Below are 26429 nucleotides of genomic sequence, written 5' to 3'. Positions count from 1 at the left end.
TTTTTACTGATTTTTACAGATAAATAGACAGAAAACCATTTATTTTCCTGTCTGTATTCATTTTTAAATGTGGATAAAAACAGAAATCGGCTTGATTTTTGAGTGATTCTAAATACTGTAAAAAACTTGACTTCCAGGCCAATATCCCTGTCGATCGAAAGGAAAGGGGGTTAAAAAAATAAAGAAATTTTAGTAAAGAGCCTTAAACAGCAATAGATACACACAACCTTGATTTTAAAATGAGCATATTTTATCATCTGAGTGTGTTTATATCCATGAAACCTGTTAGTCGTTCAGGCATGGGTGCATATTTATCGGTCAAATAAATGTAGAAATATACTCGTTTCAGATTCATTTTTGACAAAACCCAAAATAAATATGGAAAAATACAGATCAAATGTGCAAAAAAAATGGATAAATACAGAAGGAAATGTCAAAAAAATAAATACCATAAAAACAGGAGCCCTAATCATTATTAGTCAAGAGTTGGGAAATCCAAAGTAAACCCCTTGATCTCCAGGATGTGCAATAAATAGTATGAATTTATGTAGTAATTTATTGTGCCAAATGGGCTGTTCAGAGAGAGAAGTGAGAGAGGGATAAGAAGATGGCAGAAGTGGAGCTAAGAGTATATACGAGTGTAAGAAACAACGGAAGGTCGTAAGGAGGAGATATTATTAGTGAAGGCAAGGGCTTCCTGAAAGGTAATTATAAGGGGAGGTAAGACATTTTTCTATAGATATCCATACTGGAGGGTGTGTAGAGGGGCTAGAGGAGAGCTAGCAGGAGGCTTGTTTTAGAGGAAAAGCATAATGATACGATTTGAAGTCAGGAAATGTAAGGCCTCCGTTAGGTTTGTCTTTTTTAGAGAGGACAAGGCTTTTCGAGCAGGTTTTTTTTTTAAAAGGAACTTTACTAAAAGAGAATCCATTTTCTTAAAATAGTATCCAGGAATTTTCACAGGAATCATAGAGAGAGTGTATAGAATGAGAGGGGTGAGCATCATCTTAATCAAATCCAATCGTCCCCACCAAGAGAAGGCATAGCGCTTTTATTTTCTTTACTTTCAGCAATGTTGCACAGAGGTCAGGCTACCATGCAACATGGCTGAAAGTAAAGAAATTTAAAGATAAAAGCGCTATAAATGGGTCAACACTGGCCGCATCATAGCGTTTTTTTTGGGTTAGATTTCAGCCATGTTGCTTTGTGACATGGCTAAAAAACATTGGCAAGGCCCATAGATCTCATGCATGAGTAATATTAATATTGGCTTTGCGAGAGCTTTTTGAGTCAGTCCTTTCCTATTGACTATAGCTTTAAATGCTTTTGTGAATCTTGTCTCTGGGACACATTTGTTCAGGCTTGATGTTAACACCATCCCGAGATACCCAACATTGGGCGCCATTAACATGCAGATTGTCTAGGGGTTCTGCACACCCACACCAGCAAGGGAAAAAATCTTGTAACACCCCTAAATACCTGAAACAGCAGTGGTGTAATGAAACTTGAGCCCCCCCCTACAAAGTACATGAAGGGGGCCCCCTAGCTCCGAACCTAGTCAGGAGCTCCCACGTCAGGGGACACTCGCCTATGCACAGTGCCAGAGGGCCCCCTAGAGCTTGGCCCCCCTCACACTACAGGGGCTGCTGTTGCCATTGTTATGTCAGTGCGAATCAGTAGTGATCAGATGTGCTTGTTTTGCACGCTTTGGAACTGCTCTGACACATCTGCATATCTGGGCTAATCTTGTTTCTTGTTCACACTTCATATATTTGAGCCAATCTTGCTTGCTGAACATTCCCTGCAAGAAGAACTTCACAGACTGTAAAACACACACACGCACAGACACACACAGACACAAAACAGCGAAGGAAATGTTCTTCCCCACCAGGACTCGAAGCACATCATTGAGTAGCGACATCTCTCCACAGCGCAGCGCGGTGCCAGGCCCAGTTAAGTGATCACACGCAGTGTTAATGTTTGGGAAAATGCACATTCTAGCTTCACCTGGATCCAGTCCCCTGAGGCTTCTCATCTGGTGCCTGAGAAGTGACAATTCTGAGTTTTACAGCTTTATAATGTTTCTGTAAAATGAAGCCCAAGAGGAGGCGACAGACAGACTCACGAGATCCTCATCTGTAGCCAGGGTTCTCCTAAGACTTGGTGGGACCTGGCTACCCAGCATATGAAGCCCAGTTGGACTAACCCATGGGACAAAGACAATGCAGGTCCCGTTGACCACTGAGGCCCCTGTTGGACTCATCTGTAGGGCAGAATCAATGCAGATCTCGGGGGTCCCTAGGTCTGGGGCCACTGTTAGAGTCATACATGCTGCTGCATCAGTGCAGACCCTGGGGACCCCCACCTCTGAGGCCACTGTTGGACTCATCCATGGCAGGAGCTTGGTGCTGACCTCTAGCAGCAAAACAGCTGCAGGTCTCGTCCCAGCCCTCGAGCAGCGCAACAGCTCCAGTTTCCTCACTGTCCTCTAACAACACTATAGCTCCAGGTTGCCTATTTGTCCTCTAGCAGCAAGACAGCTCAGGTCTCATCTCTGTCCAACATAGCCTCAAGTTTCCACTCTATCCTCTAGTACTATCATAGCTGTCTCACTGTACTCTGGTGGTACCACCGCTCCACGTCTCCTTTCTGTCCACTAGCAGCAGCACAGATCAGGTATCCTCACTGTCCTCAAGCAGCAACCCAGCTTTATGCATTGTCTCTGTCCTATAGCAGCAAAACTGCTTCAGGTACACTCTCTGTCCTCTAGAAGGAGCTGCAGGTCTCCTCTCTGTACCCTAGTAACACCGCGGCTCAGGTCTGCGGTCAGCCTTCCAGCAGCACTACACCTCCACGTCTCTCTATGTTCTCTAGCAGCAACACCACTCTTTATCATCCATGTTTTCTAGCAGCACTACTGCTGCAGGTTCCCACTCAGTCCTCTAGTAGCAGAACGGTTAGAGCGGCAGACCCTGATGCAAAGGTCTAGCCCGGGACCAGGGTTCAATGCCTCGGCGGGTCTTGGGCTCAAAAATTCCACGGACCTGATAATTCTCGCCTCGTTGCCTATTCCAATCATGGAGTCCCACTCTGCAACTCTGGGCAATAGCTTGCTTAATCTCCACAACGGCCCCCACAACGCTAAGGATGCCTGGCCTCCACCTTGGGGGTGCCCAGGAGTGGACGCCTCACAGGGAAAGCCAGGATGGGTTCCACAGCGGTATTCATTCAAGCGCCTTGAGACCCTTGCGGGTGAGTAGTGCGCTATACAAGTATCAATTTTATTTTTTTAGCTGCAGTTCTTCGCACTGTCCTCTACAAGCATCACAGCTAGAGGCCCCCTCTCTGTTCCCTATCAGCCGCATCACTGCTCCAGGTCTCCTCACAGCACTCTATTTGCACAACAGCTCCCTGTCCCCTCAGTGGCATCAATCAGCAACATAGCTGCAGGTATGCTTCCTGTCCACTAGCAGTATCAAAGCTCTGGGTCACTTCTTAGTAATGTAGCAGTACCAGAGGTCCGGGTATCCTTTATGTTCTCTAGCAATACCACAGCTCCAGGTACCCTCTATGTCCTCTGGCAGCACAACAGCTCTAGGTCCTCTTGCTGACCTCTAGCAGCACCACACCTGCAGTTGTCATCTCTTTCTTCTACTGACAACCGAGTATGTTTATGTCAGCCCTGTCTTCCAGCAGCAACACAGTTCCAATCCTTCTCTCAGCCTCTAGCAGCACCACAGCTCCATCCACTTCCCTGTCCTCTAGCAGCACCACAGCTCCACGTTTCCCCTCAGCCTCTAGCAGCCCCCCGGCTCTAGCCTCTTCCCTGCTCTCTAGCAGCACTACAGCTCCAGCCTCTTCCCTGTCCTCTAGCAGCACCACAGCTCCAGTCTCTTCCCTGTTCTTTAGCAGCACCACAGCTCTAGCCTCTTCCCTGCCCTCTAGCAGCACCACAGCCCCAGCCTCTTCCCTGTCCTCTAGAAGCACTGCAGATACAGATCTTCTCTGCCTTCTACCATCACCATAGCTGCAGATCTCCTCTGAGTCCTCAAGCTGCTCCACAGTTCCACGTCTCCTCTCAGCCTCTAACAACACCACAGCTCAACCCTCTTCCCTCTCCTCTAGCAGCACCACAGCTCTAGACTCTTCCCTGTTCTTTAGAAGTACCACAGATCCAGGCCTTCTCTGCCTTCTACCACCACCATAGCTGGAGGTCTCCTCTAAGTTCTCAAGCTGCTCCATAGCTCTAGGTCTCCTGCCTCTGCTAACAGCAGCTGTGCTGCAAGTATCCTCTCTGTCTCCTAGAACCACCAAGGCTACAGATCTTAGTGAGTAAGACCTCCGACCCTCGGTCTAGGTCCACTATATATATATATATATATAAATATTTATATATGTGTGTGTGTGTGCATATATATGTATATATACTTTTATAAATTCAAACAATATATTGAACATTAAAAAAAAATGTAATTACTACTAATAATACACCTAGGCCCTCATATTGAATGGCTCGTAAATGGTGTGAAATCCAAATCCAACTCCACAGATTCGCAATTTATCGGTTGCGATAAATATCACCGGATTGCAAATTTCTGAGGAACAACATACAGATTTTGGTGCTTATCGCACCAAAATCCCCAAGTACTGACCAGTAGCGGGCATTTTTCCCCAATAAATTTGGGCAGGTTCGACATGTCAGAATTTATCTGGAGAAAACCACGAGGGTGTGATAACTTATCACCCAACTGGTAAAACCGAACCTGGTGCAAACATGGGCTTGCACAGGGATGGAAATTTAACCCTAAACTCAAAATGAAGGTCATAGAAAAGATCTAAACTGTCTTGACATGAATACCACAGCTCAGATAAGATCAAGGCTAGCTATTGTAATACCCGTATTATATGTTATGATATGTTAGATATTATTGGCTTTTAGTGAAGTGTATGGCTACTCAAAAGAGTGTCCTGGCTGTAGAGAAAGAAATCCCAAGTAGGAACTTTCAAAGCCAACGCTGGATATGTGGCCTCCAGAACGTGGATTTGTTTCCCAACAATTTTCAGGTGCACCACTGTCCAGTGAGACGGTCACCGCAACGGGAGAACGCCACAGACTGTGACCCTATAGAATCTTGTTCTGAAGAACTCAGTGATGGTGTAAATGGTCCCAATGGACTGCCAGAGACTAGTACAAGTTTCAAAGTCCTTAGTTTGATGCAAGATCCTCTCCCACTTGGTCATTTTCATATAGCGTTGGGTTTGCATAAGGGGATGCTCAGAAGAGTATCTGAAAAGGACACATGTTTTCATCTGTATGGAACAGGTTACCGTCAGCAATGCCCCTATTTTTCTGCATGGGTAGAGGCATTTCAAGTCAAATTCAGCCAGCAGGCGAGTGATTCTCCATACAACATTTGTCTAAAGCCTGTTATATGGCCGTTAGGGTCATTGTCGACATTGCTAAGTTAGCATGAGCTCTGCTGCCATGATGCTGCTTTTGCGCATGTTACTACAAGACTTTATTTTGCAAGACTATGTTTGTGCCTTTCACATGAGCACCGTCTGCTTTCTGCGTTCTCTGCCTGTTCCTGGAGTTTAGTCTGAACACGATGTGCAAGGTCGATAAACAATACCCCTTGTTATTCTGTCTGGTCAGTCCCTAGCACCTGGACAAAACATGCTAAACACAGCTGCACTTCTGGAAACTCGTTCTTTGCTATTGTTCAAACACACATTTGGAGAGGGAACTTTCCATGGAGAAGAGCTATGCCGTTCTTATTATGTACAACTTCCATCTAGGCACTAAGGTATGGGGTCTGCTGACAAAGCCCAGAGATCTTCCTTTATATAATAAACTTCAAATTACCAAGGGGAGGGTGGTTAGGCTTTATAATCCTTGTTCCACTGTCTGTATATGATGACATTCCCCTTTATATTCTATGGAATAGTAACAATGCTAACTGTTTTTGGTTTATTTTCCTGCTGGTAGTGGCTCGTATACTGCATTATAGAGCACTATAGTTAAAAAAAACAATTTGAACTATAACCATAACTCTGACTATTCTTATTGTGGACAAGTATGAGTGAGTGAGCGAAAGGGTACGTCTTGCTACCACGATTCCTGAGAGAGTCTGGAGTGTTATGTTCTGGGTTGTCTAATCATTTGTAGCTTCGTGATTATGTAGGAGAACAAATGAGACACTGTAGCTAATAACAAGTCAGAGGAAAAACCTGCCTAAGAACATTCAATCATATGCCTAACTAAGAGGTAGCTAGTCGGTTTGGGGATTTTGGGTACTAAGGTGGTAGGAAGGTACAACCCCTATACACGGAGGTCCTGTTTTCCTGCGCATAGTTCTGTGTATGGGGACAATCCCCGCAACAAGCAAACATGTGTAATGCAACTAGACATCTTCTATGTATTTTAGGATCAGTGCCTTCACGTTACATCTTTCAGCTTCAAGGAGCTTAGCGGTCATTCTCAGGAGCTCTCTTGAGGTGTTTCGGTGCATTCTTAGAGACGGGGCCAACAGCTACTCACAAACTGCTCACAACTCACAGTCACTTGTGCACAGAACAGCAAGGCAGAGACTCTGCTCAATATCAAGCAGTAGTATTGACCTTAAGACAGAGTCCGGAGACTGCCCACCACTGCCCTACAAATAAACTTCCATCGAGCAGACACTCGTGCAAGGCAGATGTTCTCCATTTCCATCTAGAATCAAGTTATTTTTAAAAATCTTCCCTGATAGCAGCACACTTCTTGGCATTATGGAGAAAAATCCATCACTGTGATTGGTGTAGGATTGTAACCTAAAAGTAAATAATGATGAATCACTTATATTTTTCCTCTGATGCAATCCAGGCACCAGGACTCTCATACTATACGTTCTGTGTACTAATAATGGATTTTGCCAGTTTTTCTGAAGAATGGTGGTCTCTTCCACGTTCCCCTCACTTCCGGTGGCTCATTCCAAAGCAACCGGAGACTTGTGTGCAAGGCTAGCTCCTTTGGTGATGGTTCAAACATATCCAATGAGGCAACGACAGGTCTGTTTCACACACACGAGCCCTCCCTCTATTATCTCAATCCAGTGACAGGGAAGGGCCTGGACCTCATGGACACTCAAGAGCAGACCAGCTCTGGTAGACTTTACCCAAAGCTCCATCCACTCACTCGAGCTAACACATTCTGGGGAACACCCTGGACAGATGGATCTCTTGTAAAACCACATGGTTGACTCCTCACTACACTCTAACCTTTCATAGGATTGTGAATCTCATGTACAACCTCATGGATGACTCCTCACAACACTCTACCCTTTTTCTGCCTTGTGAAACTAATTTGCAACGGGAAACATCCTTAACAACGCGGTCAGTACACAGCAATGCTGTTACATCGCGGTTGTTACAACGACCACGATGTAATCCCGCTATGCCATTACAACGCAAGTCTTTACATCGACTTGCGCTAGATGGCGTGTTAACATTAAAAATAGTGTAGTTTACTATCCCAACACCTTCCCTACTTATTAGTGGACTGGAGTTGGAATAGTAAATTACACTTTTCTAATGTTAGCACGCCACCTAGCGCAAGTCGATGTAAAGACATTTGTTGTAAAGGCATAGCGTGGTAACACCGCAGTCGGTGTAACGAATGCGATGTAACAGCACGCGTTGTAATAACACGCGTCGTAACATCATACAATCATTTGCAACCACACAATTGACTCTTCACTACACTCTAACCTTTCTTAGCCTTGTGAATCTTATATACAGCTGCATGGCTGACTCCTCGCTAAGCTCTAACATTTTGCAGCCTTGTGACTGTGTTTTATAACCACATTGTTGACTCCTCACTACACTCTAACCTTTCTCAGCCTTGTGAATCTCATGTACGACCGTATGTTTGACCCCTCACTGCACTCTAACCTTTCTGAGCCTCATGAATGGCATTTGCAGCCACATTGTTGAATTCTCACTACACCCTGAACTTTCTCAGCCATGGGAAAGTGTTCTGGAAGCTTCCACTCATGGCTTGCCTCTTAGGTTGGATTTTCTGAAATTCGTGCACAGCTCTGAGAACTTTTAAGTTTTAATGGCCATTATTTGAGATTCCCTTTTGTGTTAATCATGACGTCTCCAGACCCACTGCCATGGTTACGTGCCGCAATCAGCTACAAGTACCTCCACTCTGGCCGCTTCCAGGACAGACGGAGTGGCCCTAATAGGCGCCACTCTTCATGCTCCCGGGGCTCACAAACACTGTGAGTAGTTAGAGGTCAAAGGTGCAGCCGCAATTGTCCACTGGACACCCCAAAACTGCTAATGACGCAGACGTTGAAAGAAGCCATTATTCTGAAGTGAGACTTTGGCGCGTCAAAGTCCGCCGCAGTCATTTCCCGCAGGGTCATTACCGCGTGCAGGGAAATGTGCAGGTAATTACAGAAGTGATTATTATAGCCGCAGTTCTAGGGGATAAGAGCTGCCAGGTAATTTGCTTTTTTTCTCACCAGTTTCGGTATTAATGAGAGGTTTGGTCATTAGGCCTAAATGCGCAGCCTTATTTAGACCTACCTTTGACACATACACAGGGCAGACTGTGGCGCGCCCTGTCTCCCGAGGAGTCATAGTGACAGGTGCCATGCACTAATAGGGTGATGGAGCGGACATGGGTGGGACCTGATTAGGGGTAACCAGGGGTAGTAGTACCCCCTAGTGGTAAAAGATACAAAAATCTTTCTGGGCCTCATTTACGAGGACCTTAGCAACACTTTTGCTCCACCGAAGCGTCACTTTTTTTTGGACTCGTAGGTGGCGCAATGTGCCGAAGTGTATTTACAATGCCACCCAAAGCCACTTTGCGTGGTTTTTTATAGCCTTGTAAATATGTGCCCCTTTCACACAGAACACTTCATGAAAGAGGCGTTCCATGGGAGTTGCTGTGGGTGTTTATCAGCAACATCCATGGATGCACTCCCAGATATACAAGGAATCGTAAACCTGGAAACGCGTCAGATTCTAACGCCACCCCAGGGGTGGCATAAGGGAGGCGCAACAAGGAGAAATATCCTTATTTCTTCTAGTTTGTCCCCTTTCCATGTGTGCTGCAATACAGCATACCTAGAATGGGGAACACACCCCTTGTGATCCCCCCTACAATGCAGACAACCTTGCACCATGCTGCAAGGATGCTGGTGTTGGCACATGGCAGCCCATTGTGCGCCAGCGCAGGTGAAAAGGACAGGACTGCGCCCTATCTCATATATATGATGCATTCCCGCCCTTTTCTTTTGATGCAGGGCAGTGCAACAAGATTCCTTGGGGTGCTGCCCTGCACCAAATCCTCATAAATGAGGCCCTCTTTCTGCTTCGCTCCTCGCATCCTCCCGTAGTTTCTCAATAGAAATCAAGAGGGTTTTGAGGGTCTGATGTGCAAAGAGAAGGGGGTCAAATCTGTAATCTCATCAGCAGTCACTTCCGCTACTGCCGGCGTCACTGGGGTACGCCTCAAGTATTACAAGCATTTATTGTTTTGAGTCAGGGGGTTCTTCAATGTTAGTTTTCTAAAATGATGCTGAACATCACTCTTACATGAGCCTCGAACACAGATTGGTAATTTCAGATGCAAATACTTGAGGCGCAAATTACAATGGTAATGCAGTGGGGAATAATGCATGACACACTTTGTTTATGCCGAGTTGTGTGCATCATTACCTCATGTTTGTGTTTTTTGGAGAGTGTTTTCTGCTGGTAACTCTGAGCAAAAAAACTGCTGAACTCTGTTTGTAGATTTATACAGCGCGGCTTATCACCCGTGAGGGTATCCAGGCGCTCTCCATGGGCACAGGGAGATTAAGTGATTTGCCCAGAATCACAGCATGTTACGCCAAAGCTGAAACTCGAACCCAGATCCCCAGCTCTCAAATTGGTAGCTCTGGCCGCTACGCCACCTCCTCTCCCTCTAGGGGGAAGATTTAGTAACACTTTTCACTGCTGCAAAGTCACAAATAAGTGTCGCAAACTGGAGTAATATGCTAGTAAGCTATTTAATTTCCTGTGCAAAACATTTTTAGAGATGGGAAGAGGGCTGGACAAGTCTTTTATTCCACTGGACATTTCCCCGTTGGGGTGGAGTCTCTAGAGCCCCTAGTGGCTGGCTCTGAAAGTCCCAGGCCGCTCCTGGGGCCAGTGTTACTTTCCCCAGCTCCCTGAGGTCAATTACTTTAAGAGAGAGATAGAGAGGGGAGGGGAGAGACGGGAAGAGGATGGATGGATGAAGAGAGAGACTGTCTAGGGGATAAAGGCAGCGGGCTGGTATGAACATGTTTGCCAGGTCTGCATTTGGTTTCCTAGTATGGCCCTGGATGGGAAGTCACCCTAGAAATAAAAGAAATAGTCCTTTGGGCTACTATACGTTACTTTGCACCAATGGGCATCCCAGGGTGGTACATGAGTGTTTCCCCTGATACGACCCATGGGTTTTAAGGGAAGTTATTTTCTACTCAGAATGGTAGGCAGGGATTTGCACCAAAAGATAATGCATCCTAAAGGCAGGCACTAATAAGGAGAAATGTTTATATTTTCCGAACTTTTTATACATGGCATGACATTTTTCAAGTATGTCTAGGCATATTATTTTTTTACTGGAAGGTTACCCGTTGTTCTATGCTACACTTCATGTGCACTCCTTTGCACTGTGGTGCTAAGGTGTGTGCATGGCACCGGGCTGCCTGAAAGAGTGCCAGCAGAGGGGAAGAGAGCAGAATCTCCACATTTTAGCAGATTCGGTGCTGCCTTGCTCTCTCCTCCTAGCGCAAAGCAGCGCATCAACTGTGGCTGCTGTACTGCTCAGCGCTATAAATGCGTAAATCTGTCCCTAAATATGCTCTGAGTTTATCATTGGTGCAAATAAAGTGCAAACCCCTATATAAAACCGTGCCTATAGTAAGGAAGTCATTATGATTATTACTATTAGCATTATAAATTAACATAATTGTTAAGATGATTAGTAATATTAGTTTTGTGCCTTGGTTTTAATTGTAAGTGGCAGCTGGAGGCACCTAGCTGGGACGCCTTAGCTCATGACCTGTGAAGGATGAGGCTCCATCTGACAAGTAGCCCTGGCTCTGTGCTCACCTGTGCCAGGCTCTGCGCCCACCTGTGCCAGGCTCTGCGCCCACCTGTGCCAGGCTCTGGGCCCACCTGTGCCAGGCTCTGCGCCCACCTGTGCCAGGCTCTGCGCCCACCTGTGCCAGGCTCTGCGCCCACCTGTGCCAGGCTCTGGGCCCACCTTTGCCAGGCTCTGCGCCCACCTGTGCCAGGCTCTGCGCCCACCTGTGCCAGGCTCTGCGCCCACCTGTGCCAGGCTCTGGGCCCACCTTTGCCAGGCTCTGCGCCCACCTGTGCCAGGCTCTGCGCCCACCTGTGCCAGGCTCTGCCCCCACCTGTGCCAGGCTCTGGGCCCACCTGTGCCAGGCTCTGCGCCCACCTGTGCCAGGCTCTGGGCCCACCTGTGCCAGGCTCTGCGCCCACCTGTGCCAGGCTCTGCGCCCACCTGTGCCAGGCTCTGGGCCCACCTTTGCCAGGCTCTGCGCCCACCTGTGCCAGGCTCTGCGCCCACCTGTGCCAGGCTCTGCCCCCACCTGTGCCAGGCTCTGGGCCCACCTGTGCCAGGCTCTGCGCCCACCTGTGCCAGGCTCTGCGCCCACCTGCGCTGACATCACCCGTGAAGGTGACTGCGGCTGCCAGTGGCGCTGGTGGTTTTATTGAAGGAAACTCCTGCTCCTTGGAAGCTGCTCGAGCACTGAGCCCTCGGTCCAAATTTCCCTGTAACTGATCTTTATAGCTGCCTGAGGAATAAAAGGAAGTTAACATCCTCCACAGGCTCAATTTACAGTGTAAGCAAACAACCACGCAGGGAGGACCCAAAGTCTGTAAATGAGATTAAGCATGGGTTTATTACAAATCCAAAGCTGATGTACACAAGTCTTAAGAATATATTGTAAAAGTACAGAATCACTACTGGCAGGCCAAATCATCTAACAAAGTTCAGCCTCCATAAGGTGACACCTACATGGAATTTGGTGATAGCAATGCAGAAAATAAGGAATAACATTTGATGATCAATATAAGATTTGCAGTCCTCTATGCATGAGGAAATCTCAATCTCCTAAACTAAGCCTGAATTAAAAGCACTGATCGGGGAAACCCTCATCAGATCCAGTAAAGTAGGAAGGGGACAGCATAGCAGAATGTTTGTAGAAGTTCTCCAAAATAAATACTATTTTATAGCATAAAGCCACATTACAGAGATATTGCAAAGAGGTCTATAACCCTCTGAGACTAAAAGGAATCTGACTAAAGCTGTAAGATGATCATCAATTAAAACCTATAGAAAAACATTGAAGAATCCCATATCACTTGTCTAAATACTTTCTACCTTCATAAGGTAAAACGCATCAACTACATTTGAAACTCCTTCCCTTTGGTCCGCTCATCAGAACGTCTTTGGATTCCTTCAGTTTCCCACTTCTGCACGGACAGTAGTCCCTCCCTTTGTACCTTAAGGCTTCTCATCCCTGAAAAAAGTACTCCTCCCGAACCTCACTATCTTTCAGACACAATGTGCTTTCCTTTAATCATGAGATCAGACAACTGCACCTACAGAGGAGAGAAGAACATTGCAACGCGAGCAAGTTTATCTATGAAGGTTAAACCTTGAGAAATCCAATGCTTAGGGCCTTTGGTCAAGTTAACGTGGATGAATGAATGAAAGAATGAATGAAATGTCATTTGTAATGCGCAACTATGCCCAGTGGGCGTCAAGGCGCCTAAGCCAAATAAAAGAGCTGTTAGCAGACAGAAACAGAACCTACTGGTATGCCTTAATAAAGAGCCAAGTTTTCAGTGACTTCCTAAAAAGGTCGAGGGAAGGAAGTAGTTTGATTTCAAGGGGGAGTGAATTCCACGTCAGAGGTGCCAGTATGGAAAATGCTTTGCTCCCCCATCTAGCCTTCTTGGCTCTGGGAATTACCAGTTGATTAAGCTCGCTGGATCGTAAACATCTGCTCGGAACATATCTGGTAAGTAATGAACCAAGGGCATCAGCCGAGCCTGCAGTTAAAGCCTTATATGTAAGGCAAAGGAGTTTAAAAATGATCCTTGAAGGAATGGGGAGCCAGTGGAGGTTCTTCCTCGCTAGGGTCATAGATGCCAACCAGGGCAAAGCGAGAGCAAACCGCGCTGCAGCGTTCTGTATGACCTGCAAACGCTGAAGCAGGCCCTTGTTGGCCCCGGCGTATACTGAGTTGCAGTAGTCAAGCCTTGAGCCAACAAGGGCAATCACCACCTGTTTCCGTGCCTGTGGGGACAGATAGTGCACGATCCTTTTCAGGGTCTTGATGACACCCCAACAGGTAGCCACCGTTCTGTTAACCTGAAGCTCCATGGAGAGCTGGGTGTCAAAGATGACGCCTAGGTTCCTGGCAGATTGTGTAGGTATAGGGCAGCTACCTAAAGAAGGAGGCCACCAATCACCTGACCACATGTCCTGGTCCTTGCCAAAGACCAGGACCTCTGTCTTGTCCCCGTTCAACTTTAGGGAGTTAGAGACCATCCACTCTGCAACAAGTTGCATGCAGGCCCTAAAGTTAGAAGCAGTTTCACTTACAGAGTGGGTCAGGGATACCATAATCTGCGTGTCGTCAGCATACGACACAACCTCCATCCCCTGAGATCTTACTAGTCTTGCAAGGGGGGCCACGTAGATGTTGAACAGGGTCGGACTCAATGCCGACCCCTGTGGCACCCCACATTGCAAAGACTTAGCAGGGGAGAGATATTCACCTAGCATGACACGCTGCTCTCGTTAATGTAAAAAGGAGCTCAGGAGGCTGAGCGCCGGTCCATCTACCCCTGCCTCCCTTAACCTAGATGTTAAAGTCCGGGGAGACAGGGTGTCGAATGCTGCTGAAAGATCTAGCAGCACGAGTACAGTGGTAAGACCCAAATCTACTTTTCTGCGGATGTTATCCATGACTTTCGTCAAGGCAGACTCCGTGGATAACATTTCAGTACACGTTTGAATGCATGGCCATGGATACATATACAGCTACAATATAGATGCAGAGTTTTATTCGAATGAATACATGATTATGTAAGAGCTAACAACATTATTCAAACCACACAAATGCAGATGTATAAAGGAACTGCAATTCAATGTTACTGAGAGGAAAACCTCAATATGCATACTTGTGTAAATGTTGAGATTACACAGTAAATGCACTGTTTGCAGCTGTTCAGTGCACCACATAACTTTGATAATATTAAGTCACACAAATCCATGAGGCCATGTGCAAATATATATGTGGCCTGGTCAACCATAAAAGGGTGGAGCCAGAATTACGCTGCTCCATAGCCAAACTCAGGACAGAGACATGCCTTGGGTCAGTTGAGAGACTTCCCAACACTTTGGTTTGTGTAGAAGGCCAGAAGGGTTGGGGAAGAGTCAGTCATACGTCAGGCTCCAATCCCACATGCCGCTAATTCTTCAAGACTTTAACGATCTTTCTCAGCCACAGGCCGGTCAGCACAGCTCAGTTTACACATGGGTGTGTTTTGGCCAATGTATGTCACTCATCATTGTATTGCACTACTTTAACCCGTCTTAAAGCACAATTTAGTACTTGAAGTAAGAGTGCATGGATTTACAAAGCCAAAGACTTTGCACCTTTTCCTCCCTTTTTTAAATAAAGTTCACCAACTTTAAGAAATGCTAAGCTGCTAAGAATTCTTTTGAAAAAAGGATAATAAAATGATGCCTTGGTTAACAGAGAAAAATCGTTCCTGCTTTCACTCAAAGGTAAGAGCTGCCCACCAGTGCTTAATTTGTAACATAAGCTTTAAGTGGTGGGGGTAGCTCTCCTGATGGGCAGCCGGTTACCTGCAGTCTGACATCCCACCCTTCTTGTACAGGTCATCTGGATGTTACCAGACAAAAGAATGTTATCTCCCAAACCCTGTTAAATTCAGTGTCAGTATTTAGACTGCCCCTGACCTGCCAAATACTCTTCCATAATTTATGGGCCACCCAACCCCCCCACCCATTCCTCTTTTTGGGTTCTGAAAATTCTAGAAATAACACAATAAACACATATAAATCTTTACAGGTGAATATTAGAAAGGGGAACACAAATAATTTACTTATCATTTTAACTGGTGACAATGAAAGCCTGCATTGTAGTCTTTGACAAATGTGCCCAAATATCGTTCATCTGACCAGCTGCAGAGAGTGTTGCAGATGTGCCGAGGTGACCAGCAGCACACCTGCCCGTCTGGCCTTGTAATCCCTGGCATCCAGTATTCTTACTCTGGGCTGCTAAAGCCTGTGGGCCTCATTTAAAAGCCCACTGCACCACTGATGCATCACTTTTATTAACAGAACCCTGGTGGATTGGGCTTCCCCATATTTACAAGGCAACCTAAAGTCACCCTGCGTGACCTTTCATGGCCTTGTAAATATGGGCCCCTTTCAGGCATTACTCTGAGTGAAAGGGGCATTCCATGGGTGTTGCTGTGAGTGTTCCCGCAACATCCATGGAACTTAATGCATTCCCAAATCTACAACGATTTGTAAAGCTGGAAATATGTTGTAATCCTACGCCTTCTCAAGAGAGGTGTAGAAGTGGTGCCACAAGGAGAAATACTTTTATTACTCCTCGTTTATTTCCTCTTTTTATGTGTGCTTCATTCTGCAGCACACATAGAAAGAGGAAAATGACATAAATTATGGTTTTTGTGCAGGAAGGTTTCCCTTCCTGCACAAAAACAATCATTCCTGCAATGCAGCCACCCTTGCAACATGACACAAGGGTGCCTGTGCTGGTGCAAGGCAGCAAATTGTGCGTCAGCACAGGGGAAAGCACACGGATGCGTTGTATTGTTGTTTATACGAAGCATCCCTGTGCTTTTAATATTACGCAGCAAAATGGCTTGTGACACCAAATGGGGCCCTGCATTTTCATCACACATGCGGGGGTTGAGAAGCATGTGAAATTACTTTCTGTCATCCCAAGGTTTTTCATGTGAATATAGCGTGTGAAATATATTTCTATGAGTATTGAGAAAATTGCTTAGAAAGAGTACATGTTACAGGCCTCTACATATCATTGCTTAGAAAGGGCTTTAGTAGTAATCACTTACAGATCTATATGTATTCACTGCAGAGATTAATGAGTCACGTGAGATAAAATTATCACATATGTATCAATCAATAATCAATACATGAATGCATTAGTCAAGGTGAAGGTCAAATAAATTAAAGTCATATAAACGAGAGGATGAACTAGCATAAAACCGTCCAAAGAAACTGCTAAGTAAAATGGGGAACATCCTTTACAACGCGGATGTTACCCCGCAGTGCAGTTACGATGCGTCTTTTACAACGCAAGTCGTAACCACGACTTGCGCTGGAGGGCGCTCTAGGCTAAGGAATAGTAGATTTACTATTCCAACACCTTCCCTACTGTACGTAGCCTGGTGTTGGAATAGTAAATTTAACTATTCCTAAGTCCAGCACCCCTACAGCACAAGTCGTGGTAACGAATTGCGTTGTAAAAGACGCGTTGTAAAGTACCGCAATGTAATACATCGCGTGGTAACAACGTACATCCAAGTAAAATGAGTTTTCCCATAAAGAGAGTACCTAAGCAGTCTGGAAAATGGCCAGCAAGGATTCTCTGCTAAGTCAGGGAAAAGGTCTGAGAGTTTTCTGAATTCCCATCTACATAGCACTAGATTAAATCACACAATTCCAACATTTGCTACACCTGCGCATAGTTATCATAAAGTGCTCTGCAATCCTGGAACTCGCTCCCTGCGGAACTGAGGTATATGACTCTCTATGCACAGTTCAGGAAACAGGTCAACACTTGGCTATTTTCTCGGGCATATGAGTAAGCCAACTGTCCCGTCGATAACGCTTCCTCTCTGCTCACAGCGCCATGAAACCGCTTGGTGTACGCGCGCTTAATAAATATTTTGAACATAACATAACAAGTTAAAGCATTATGTCACCCTCGTGTTCTCATTAGTTCCTCAAGATTCTTCACAAGACATCTCCTCTCTGTGTCCTTCGTCACACTTACCTGCAACATAACCAGATGCATTGGGCCAGCCTGCACTCTGCAGGTGCACAGTAGGAACTAATGTAACACATTCTACAGCTATCCCACAAAGAAAAAACATTCCAAAGGGGAAAGGAAGCAAAACATGCCACATTTATAAATTTAGACTCCAGCTTCTCCTAGAATTGAAATACACATGTGATATGAAGCAAGATGGCAACCAGGCATTAGCCATTTTCAAACACATCCCTGCGTTGAATAATACACATTTATAGCAATTGCATGTTCACATGTTAATGTCAATGTAAATGAAAAAACATTTGCCATCACATGCCCCACTTTAAGCACCAGCTAAAAGCATTAACAAGTAGCTTTAGCATTGTCTACTCTTTAAACACTGATGACCTCATCGGCACGCCATTGTACGTCACCCTTCAATATGGTGGGGGTTTGCGGATCATACTTGTCTTGTAACTAATAGTCACTGGCTGCCTGTTTATGATCTCCACTCCTTAACTCTGATATTTTCAGTGGGATTCATGTTGAAGGCTCATTTCGTGAAATTATTGTCGAAGGTTCATTTGGAGGGATTCTTGTTGAAGACTTGTCTTCATGAGAACCTTCTTGAGACTTATCTTCATTGTCCTTCTCTCTTTCCAGATGCAAACAGATGACCTACTCTGAGGACCTGCCCCAGATCGCGGTGGTCTTCATTTTTGTGAATGAAGCCCTCTCCGTCATCCTACGCTCTGTCCACAGTGTGGTCAACCACACACCTTCGCACCTGCTCAAAGAAGTTATCCTGGTGGACGACAACAGTGATAATGGTAAGGGGCTGCCGTGGTACCATGAGTAGTCAGAACATCATCACTTTTGCGCCTCACACCTTCACCTGCTCCAAAACATGCAACACGATTTAAGAATGGTTAAATTTATTTTCCCGAAGTAAGAAGGTCCCATGTCATCCTATTTCTCTAGACTGTATTCAGAATTTTTTGTGCTAACACCTGAAAAAGTTTCATCTTAAGACGGCATTTTCAAACAGTTGATCTTCCAAATGCAGGGAAGATTTGTTTTTGGGCTGGATTACACCACTCTAATTATGTGGCAACAATTCTGGATAATTAGATTGTGCATTGCTTACAATATAACTTTGCAACTACATGTTGACCTCCTTGCAAATGGAATAGTAACAATTAATGTCATTAGTAAGTCCAAATGTGGGAGTAAAATTGCACCCGTACTTGTGAAATCTAAGTGATTCAGAAATGTTGAGGCAATATTGCACTGGTTCTGTCTATAGAATCCTGCCTTGGGTATCCTGTTCCACTTGAGAGATATTTCTTCCATGCATGAAGTACTGTGCTGGTGAGTGGACTTTTTAGGTCATTCATAACACCGTGAAAGGGATTGTGAACTCGATTCACAGTTTCTCTGTGATGGAAAATCACCTGGTTCTCAATGCAAGCCGCAAGCCCGCTGCCATGGTTACCGGCAGCATTACCACTGCCATATTATAACAGGGAAGATTTTAAATTCACCCACCTTTAAAGCCCTTTCTCTTCTATGTACGTGATTTTGTATCCTGTGTTATTTTAGAATTGGAATGTATTTATTTTCAGTAAACTCAATGCACTAAATGTACTTAGAGTGCTCTTTGCACAACAACTTTCGTGAAAGCACTCCACTGTTCGTGAACCTCAGCTTTCATCAAAGTCTGCTTAGAAGATAGGATACACCTTACCTGGTGGACAGGGGTCAGAAACTCAGCTTTGTTCACACTCTGCCTATAAGATACAATACACCTTACCTGGTGGATAGGGGTCTGGAAACTCAGCTTTGCCCAGAGTCTGCTCAGAAGTTAAGATACGCCTTACCTGGTGGATAGGGGTCTGGAAACACAGCTTTGCCAAGAGTCTGCTCAGAAGATAGGATAGACCTTACCTGGTGGATAGGGGTCTGGAAACACAGCTTTGCCCAGAGTCTGCTCAGAAGTTAAGATACGCCTTACCTGGTGGATAGGGGTCTGGAAACTCAGCTTTGCCCAGAGTCTGCTCAGAAGTTAAGATACACCTTACCTGGTGGATAGGGGTCTGGAAACTCAGCTTTGCCCAGAGTCTGCTCAGAAGTTAAGATACGCCTTACCTGGTGGATAGGGGTCTGGAAACACAGCTTTGCCAAGAGTCTGCTCAGAAGATAGGATAGACCTTACCTGGTGGATAGGGGTCTGGAAACACAACTTTGCCCAGAGTCTGCTCAGAAGATAGGATACGCCTTACCTGGTGGATAGGGGTCTGGAAACACAGCTTTGCCAAGAGTCTGCTCAGAAGATAGGATAGACCTTACCTGGTGGATAGGGGTCTGGAAACACAACTTTGCCCAGAGTCTGCTCAGAAGATAGGATAGACCTTACCTGGTGGATAGGGGTCTGGAAACTCAGCTTTGCCCAGAGTCTGCTCAGAAGTTAAGATACGCCTTACCTGGTGGATAGGGGTCTGGAAACTCAGCTTTGCCCAGAGTCTGCTCAGAAGTTAAGATACGCCTTACCTGGTGGATAGGGGTCTGGAAACACAGCTTTGCCAAGAGTCCGCTCAGAAGATAGGATAGACCTTACCTGGTGGATAGGGGTCTGGAAACACAACTTTGGTAACAGTGTGCCCAGAAGATAGGATACACCTTACCTGGTGGATAGGGGTTCAGAAACTCAGCTTTGTTCACACTCTGCCTAGAAGATAGGATACACCTTACCAGGTGGATAGGGGTCTGGAAACTCAGCTTTGTCCAGAGTCTGCTCAGAAGTTAAGATATGCCTTACCTGGTGGATAGGGGTCTGGAAACACAGCTTTGCAAAGAGTCTGCTCAGAAGATAGGATAGACCTTACCTGGTGGATAGGGGTCTGGAAACACAGCTCTGCCCAGAGTCTGCCCAGAAGATAAGATACACCTTACCTGGTGGATAGGGGGTTTGGAAACTCAACTTTGTCCAGAGTCTGCTTAGAGATAGATACACCTTACCTGGTGGATAGGGGTCTGGAAACACAGCTTAGCCAAGAGTCGCTCAGAAGGGGTCAGAAACACAGCTTTGTTCACACTCTGCTTAGAAGATACGATACACCTCACCAGGTGGATAGGGGGTTTGGAAACTCAGCTTTGTCCAGAGTCTGCTTAGAAGTTAAGATACGCTTTACATGGTGGATAGGGTTCTGGACACTCATGTTTGTCTAGAGTCTGCTCAGAAGACTGGAAACTCAGCTTAGTTCAAACTCTGCCCTGAAGATAGGATACATCTTTCTTGGTGATACATCTTTCGTGGTCTGGTAACACAGCTTTGCCAAGAGTCTGCTCAGAAGATAGGATACAACTTACCTGGTAGAAAGGGGTCAGAAACTCAGTGTTGTTCACACTCTGCCTAGAAGATAGGATACACCTTATCTAGTGGTTAGGGGTCTGGAAACTCAGCTTTGGTAACAGCCTTCCCAGGACATAGGATTTACCTTACCCGGTGGGTAGGGGCCTGGTAGTGATGGCTATTATTGTATTCACAACCTCACTCGCCACTAATATCATCCAGCTGAACACCTCAGAGACAACATCTCACATATATCCAACACAGCAGATATGTTGTATCTTTTTGTATAACTCTGCTCAGAAGAGCACTCACTCTCAACAAGTCACTCACCAATTAGTGACAACACGTGAGACAAAGCTAACACCAAGCAAATACAGTCCAAGGTGGCCCGTAGATTACTATCATGATTCTCCACCACAACAGACCACCGCCAGTGTCCGCGCTTACATACTACATGTCAGGCAAGACATGTGCCAAAGAACTCAGGCATCACCCAGTTGTTTTGGTAAGACCATGATCAAACTGGCCTAGGTGGCAATTCGTCAGTGCTCGAAGGGCTTGACGGACAGATCGGTACATGAACTGGTGTTTGGGTGTTTGTGGGGTGGTTTATGGCTGTGTGGGCCGTCTTTTGCTGTTGATTTCTCTGATATTACCACAAACATTACCTGCAACAAACATAAAACTCAAGCAGCCTCCCACACCTTGCAAATCTCCTATACAGCTTGTGTTTAAAAGTTTAAACCTGGCCTGATTTGCAAATATGGGCCACAATTTTAGCTATCAAATTCACTAATGTGGGACATTTTTAGTATGATGCCGGGCTTATTTTCTGTCTCAGTCCTGTCCTGCTTAAGACATCCATAAAAAATTATAACTCACAAAAATGACTATGTTTAAGACATCTGTCCTGGTAAGGGTAAACTGAGCACAAACACACTTTTGATGAAAAAGCCTTTGCAAGTCAAGCCAGACAGTGGCCTGCAATTGTGTCCTTAAATGCAATGTGAGAAGGCACCTGCACTTCAAGGAAATATTAGAGGCAGCATCTGTGCTAACAAAGACTCTAATATAACAATGTGCCCTCCCCTTATGGCAGGCCAGGGCCCTCCTGCTTACAAGATCATGTGCAAAGGGTGACCTCCATCAAGATGGTCCTTAAGAACTTCCAGCATATATGTTATGTTATGTTATGAGCTCTTGTGTAGCTCGTGACTCAGCCGGGGGCATCTCAGTGCTTACCTCGGAGATAACATAAGGCAGGTCAGGATAATAGTTACTCGATCAAGAAACCAAGTTAGAACAGGAACGTTTTTTATTGTTTCCTGAAGGTCATGAAGGAAGTTGATTTATGCAAGTCCTCTGGTAACAAGTTCCAGTATTTGGGAGCAATGTATGAAAAAGCTCTACCACCTGTGCGACTTAACCAAAGGCGAGCGACCTTCAGAAGGGCCAGTGAATTAGATCTTAAATTGCATTCGGTTACCTGCTTGAAAAGCTTGTTTTGCAAATAGCGGGGGCCCTCCCCCTTAAGAGCTTTAAAAGAGAGGCAGCAGATCTTGAAAAGAGATCTCTTTTTCACCGGGAGCCAGTGCAGTTCTCTAAATAAGGGAAGAGATGGAGATCCTGGGGGGGCGATTTAAAACCATCCTTGCGGCAGTGTTTTGGATCACTTGAAGTTTGGTTAACGTTGTCTCCCCTACTTCGGCCAGCAACGCGTTCCCATAGTCGAGCCGACTCACAACCGTTGCCTGGACCACTGTTCTGCGGAGTTCTAGTGGTAGATAGGGGGCGTACTCTACGTACTAGGCGGAGGCTATAATAGCAAGACCCTGAGATATTCTTGTCATACAAACTGAATATAAGATCATGATACTAAGGGTAATATTTACTATTTTTTTAGCGCAGCACACAAACCAAACTTGTTGCACTGTGTTGCGCAAGGGGTAGTGTAGCATTTTACACATTTCTGAAACCTCCAGATTAAAAGTTAATATTCTCTATTTTCGTGCTGCTTTGCATACAGGTAAGATCAATTTACCACTACAGAAATATTAAATGGTGCCTACATACAACTATATTACAATATCACAAGGACAAAGCATTGCAGAGCCATATTAATTAAAAGGGGCCTTCTGCTGCTGTCATACCCTTTGCTAGTGCATCATATAAAGGCTGCTTAGCACCATTCACCATCGTTGCACCATGGTTCAGGGATGTGTGTCTGCTCTTTAGCATAGGATTTGCATTGGAAGCATACCCTTCCTGTAACAATTCATATGCCTAGGCTATTCTAAAACTTTACACACCTTGTATGCGTGATGTGCAGTGCAGAACACATACATAGATAGATAGATAGATAGATAGATAGAGTGAGATAGATAGATAGATAGATAGATAGATAGATAGATAGATAGATAGATAGATAGATAGATAGATAGATAGATAGATAGATAGATAGATAGAGTGAGGGAGATAGATAGATAGATAGATAGATAGATAGATAGATAGATAGATAGATAGATAGATAGATAGATAGATAGATAGATAGATAGATAGATAGATAGATAGATAGATAGATAGATAGATAGATAGATAGATAGATAGGGAGATAGGGAGATAGATAGAGTGAGGGAGATAGATAGATAGATAGATAGATAGATAGATAGATAGATAGATAGATAGATAGATAGATAGATAGATAGATAGATAGATAGATAGATAGATAGATAGATAGATAGGGAGATAGATAGATAGGGAGATAGATAGAGTGAGGGAGATAGATAGATAGATAGATAGATAGATAGATAGATAGATAGATAGATAGATAGATAGATAGATAGATAGATAGATAGATAGATAGTTGCTATAAACTTATATGTAAAGTGCTGCATACCAGTGAAGGTTTCATGGCACTAGCCGTGGAGAGAGGAAGGTTCCAGGACAAGCGAAGTTAGACTATTTAGAAGTTTGAAAAGCGGACGGAAGTGGTAACGATTAGGAATGAGTCTGAGCGAGGGAGGGAGAGAATGAGACCCAGAGGGATGTATTGTGAACAGTTTCTCAAGTGCAGGGCAGTTCTCAGGAGGCTAGCAGAAGAAGCTGCTTCGCTGGACTCTTGCCTGGAAAAGCTTTGCCTGCAGCACAGTGTGAAAGTGGATTTGTAGAACAAACTGCTTCTGATGCCCCAGTCGGAGGCGCCGGCGCTTGGCAGCTGCCGTCCTGATGTGTTGTTCCGGAGTCAGGCCCGAGTGCGGTTCAAAGTTAATGACTTGGCACTCGGTTCCAAAGAAGCCGCAGTCTCACGTCTGACGTCACGCCGCAGACGGGCATGAAGATTGCCTTTTCAGGAGCAGTGTAAAAGCGTGCAGGGGCAGATTTACAATAACTGGCGCATCCCTGCATATCAGCCATGCCTCCGCCATCATGGATGCGCCACATTTACAATGCAACGCAACATGAGTCAAAAAACGGCACAAATGCGTCACGCATCTGTGCCGTAAAAGCGATGCATTGCTGTAGTTGCGTTCCTGTGCAGGGAGGGGCGTTCCCTGCGCAGGAACACCTCCTTCTGTCACAGGGCTTTACAACGTGACACAGCTCCTAGATGCGTCACGTTGTAAGTACCCCACACCATGGCTTATCTTTTGCTCCGCCGTTGCGTCACAAAAGTGATGCAACAGCGGCGTAAAAGGGGAGCAATGGTCTTGTAAATCTGCCCGCAGTGCTTTGTACTGGATAAGGGCAAAGGTCATCTTCTTCATGATCAGTTTAGCCATATAAGGGGATACATGCCTTTGGGCAGGGAATTGCACTTAAACACAACAACTTTAATCTTGTTCAGTTCAGAAGCTATATTTTCTACTCAATATATAACCTCGGGTGAAAGGGACTACTGCTTGGAGTACTTGGTGCAGAATGAAAAATTAAAACATTGTTGATATACATACGGATAGGTCCGTCATTCCCAAGCACCGCAGGCTGAAAATAATCTTTACATTCTAATATTATAATGTGGTGATTTTCGAGTCATGGTTAATATTCCCTGATTACCACTGCAATTGGTAAATACATATCAATTCAATTAAAATATTTTTCAAATGATCTCTGTATATTTTTGCAAATTGGAGATATGGACGTGGGTTCTGAAATGTGCCTGGTAAGGGTATAATTACTGTGAAAATGCTTTAACGATGTGGCATGCTTAGTGACAAAATGCTTGAGTGATGGAGCTAAGGTCCCTGACATCATACAGTGTAGAGCAGTCAGAGGGGGTCCTGGTCACTGTCACCAGGCTATTCTGTCTCCTCATCAGTGCCTAGAAGGAGTCCTAGTATATAGAACCCCGGGACATGCATCGGCCTTCTTGAAGTCCCTGAGTGAGGCTTTTGCACCGGTTGCCTCTAGATTCCAGCATTTTGTGGTTTTAGTTGATTTTAACGTACACATGGACAAACAGGAGACTTCTGAGTCCATCCTGCTGGGTGAAGCCCTGGATGCGCTCTACCTCGTACCGCAGGTCTTTGCCCCTACTCATGTAAGAGGTCATACTCTCGACCAAATATTTTCTAATTGTATAATTCAGACAGAGACACCCCTACCCCTCCCGTGGTCAGACCACTATTTGGTGGGTTTCAAATTGTTAAAAATAATAAAAACACCCTTGACCCAGGTTAAGCGACCAGCCTTCACTTCCATACCCTTGCACAAGATCACACCTACCGCCCACAAAAACTTGATCATCACCCACTATTACCATTGGTCAATGTTGACGAGGATGTGGAGGCCCTTGTAAAGTGGATCGCGCAAGCAACTTCTTCCCTCGCCCCTCAAACACTGAGCCTCAACAAAAACACCAGATACTCAGCCCCCTGGTTTAATGATACCCTGCGACAATGTCAAAAGGATTGTAAACACCAGGATTTTAATGCTAAAGATAAAAAGAGCTATAAAGAGCCCATAAGACTCTACCACAAAGAGATACAGTTAGCTAAAAAGAACTATTTCGCATCCAAAATTGAGTCCGCAGGAAATAAAAGTAAAGACATTTTCAATATAGTTAAAAGTTTCTCCTCACCTAGGGCTATGACAAGGTACTCCCCTCCCCCCTCCGATTGGATTGGTAAACTAGCCACTATTGAGGAAGGGGTTGACAGTGGCCAGAATACATGTCCGGTTGAAACTGCATGGGCCAAGATCTTGATAACAACTGTTTAAAATTGAGGTTTTATGTGCTGTGAAGACTATCAAATACATTGGAGAGAGCCACATAGGTGTCAGGATTTAACTTGGATGGTAAAAGGAGATTGCCAAGTCTATAGGTACGCCATCGCAGGAAATTGAAATTCACGGTGACCTAAAGGAAGGAGAAATACTCAGTGGCAAATGAACATTGAGTGAGGGGCCCTGAAGAAGTCTTTCAAAAAGACGAAACGCGTTGGCTACTGCAGAGAAGAGAAAATAAAGATTGAAGAAATACAGATTTGTGTGATCTATACTTGAATGGACTAATTCTTTCTGAGTGTGCGGGCCGCAAATATTTATACAAGAGGTTGTAATTATATCATATGCCGACAACACCCAACTGCTGTTTACGTGTAAGAAGGGAAAGGAATTCAACGGGGAGAAGATTAATAAGTGCCTGAGAGATACTTTGCCTGGTTCAGACTCAACCATCTCAAATGCAATTCAGAAAAGTCTGAAATCATCTTTTTTGCACACCTCCCCTGGATGCCTGGAAACAATGGTGGCCCCCAGATATGTCTCCCCCTCAATCACCAGTTAAGATCGTAAAGAATCAGGGTGTGACGATGGATGAGACTCTATCCATGACACCACAAGTACAGTCGGTAGTAGGCATATGTTTTGGTCTCCTAAAAATGCTCCACAGGTTCTTATTTTTACTACCTATTTGACACAGAAAGACATTAATACATGCCCTCATCACTTCCAGG

General features: G+C 45.1%; 1 protein-coding gene across 1 annotated transcript in view; it reads left to right on the top strand.

The window, feature by feature from the left end:
* GALNT9 (polypeptide N-acetylgalactosaminyltransferase 9) overlaps nt 1–26429 on the top strand; it is a 739748-nt gene that overhangs the window by 257301 nt on the left and 456018 nt on the right. Inside the window, exon 3 of the mRNA XM_086944705.1 lies at nt 17787–17953. Within this exon, the coding sequence (XP_086800831.1) occupies nt 17787–17953 (167 nt within the window). The remainder of the gene's footprint in view (nt 1–17786; nt 17954–26429) is intronic.

Source organism: Lissotriton vulgaris, chromosome 11 (assembly GCF_964263255.1).
Source record: "Lissotriton vulgaris chromosome 11, aLisVul1.2, whole genome shotgun sequence".
NCBI classification, from domain to species: domain Eukaryota; kingdom Metazoa; phylum Chordata; class Amphibia; order Caudata; family Salamandridae; genus Lissotriton; species Lissotriton vulgaris.
The sequence above is the reverse complement of the archived record's forward strand: the minus strand, read 5'-3'. Positions and strand labels throughout refer to the sequence as shown.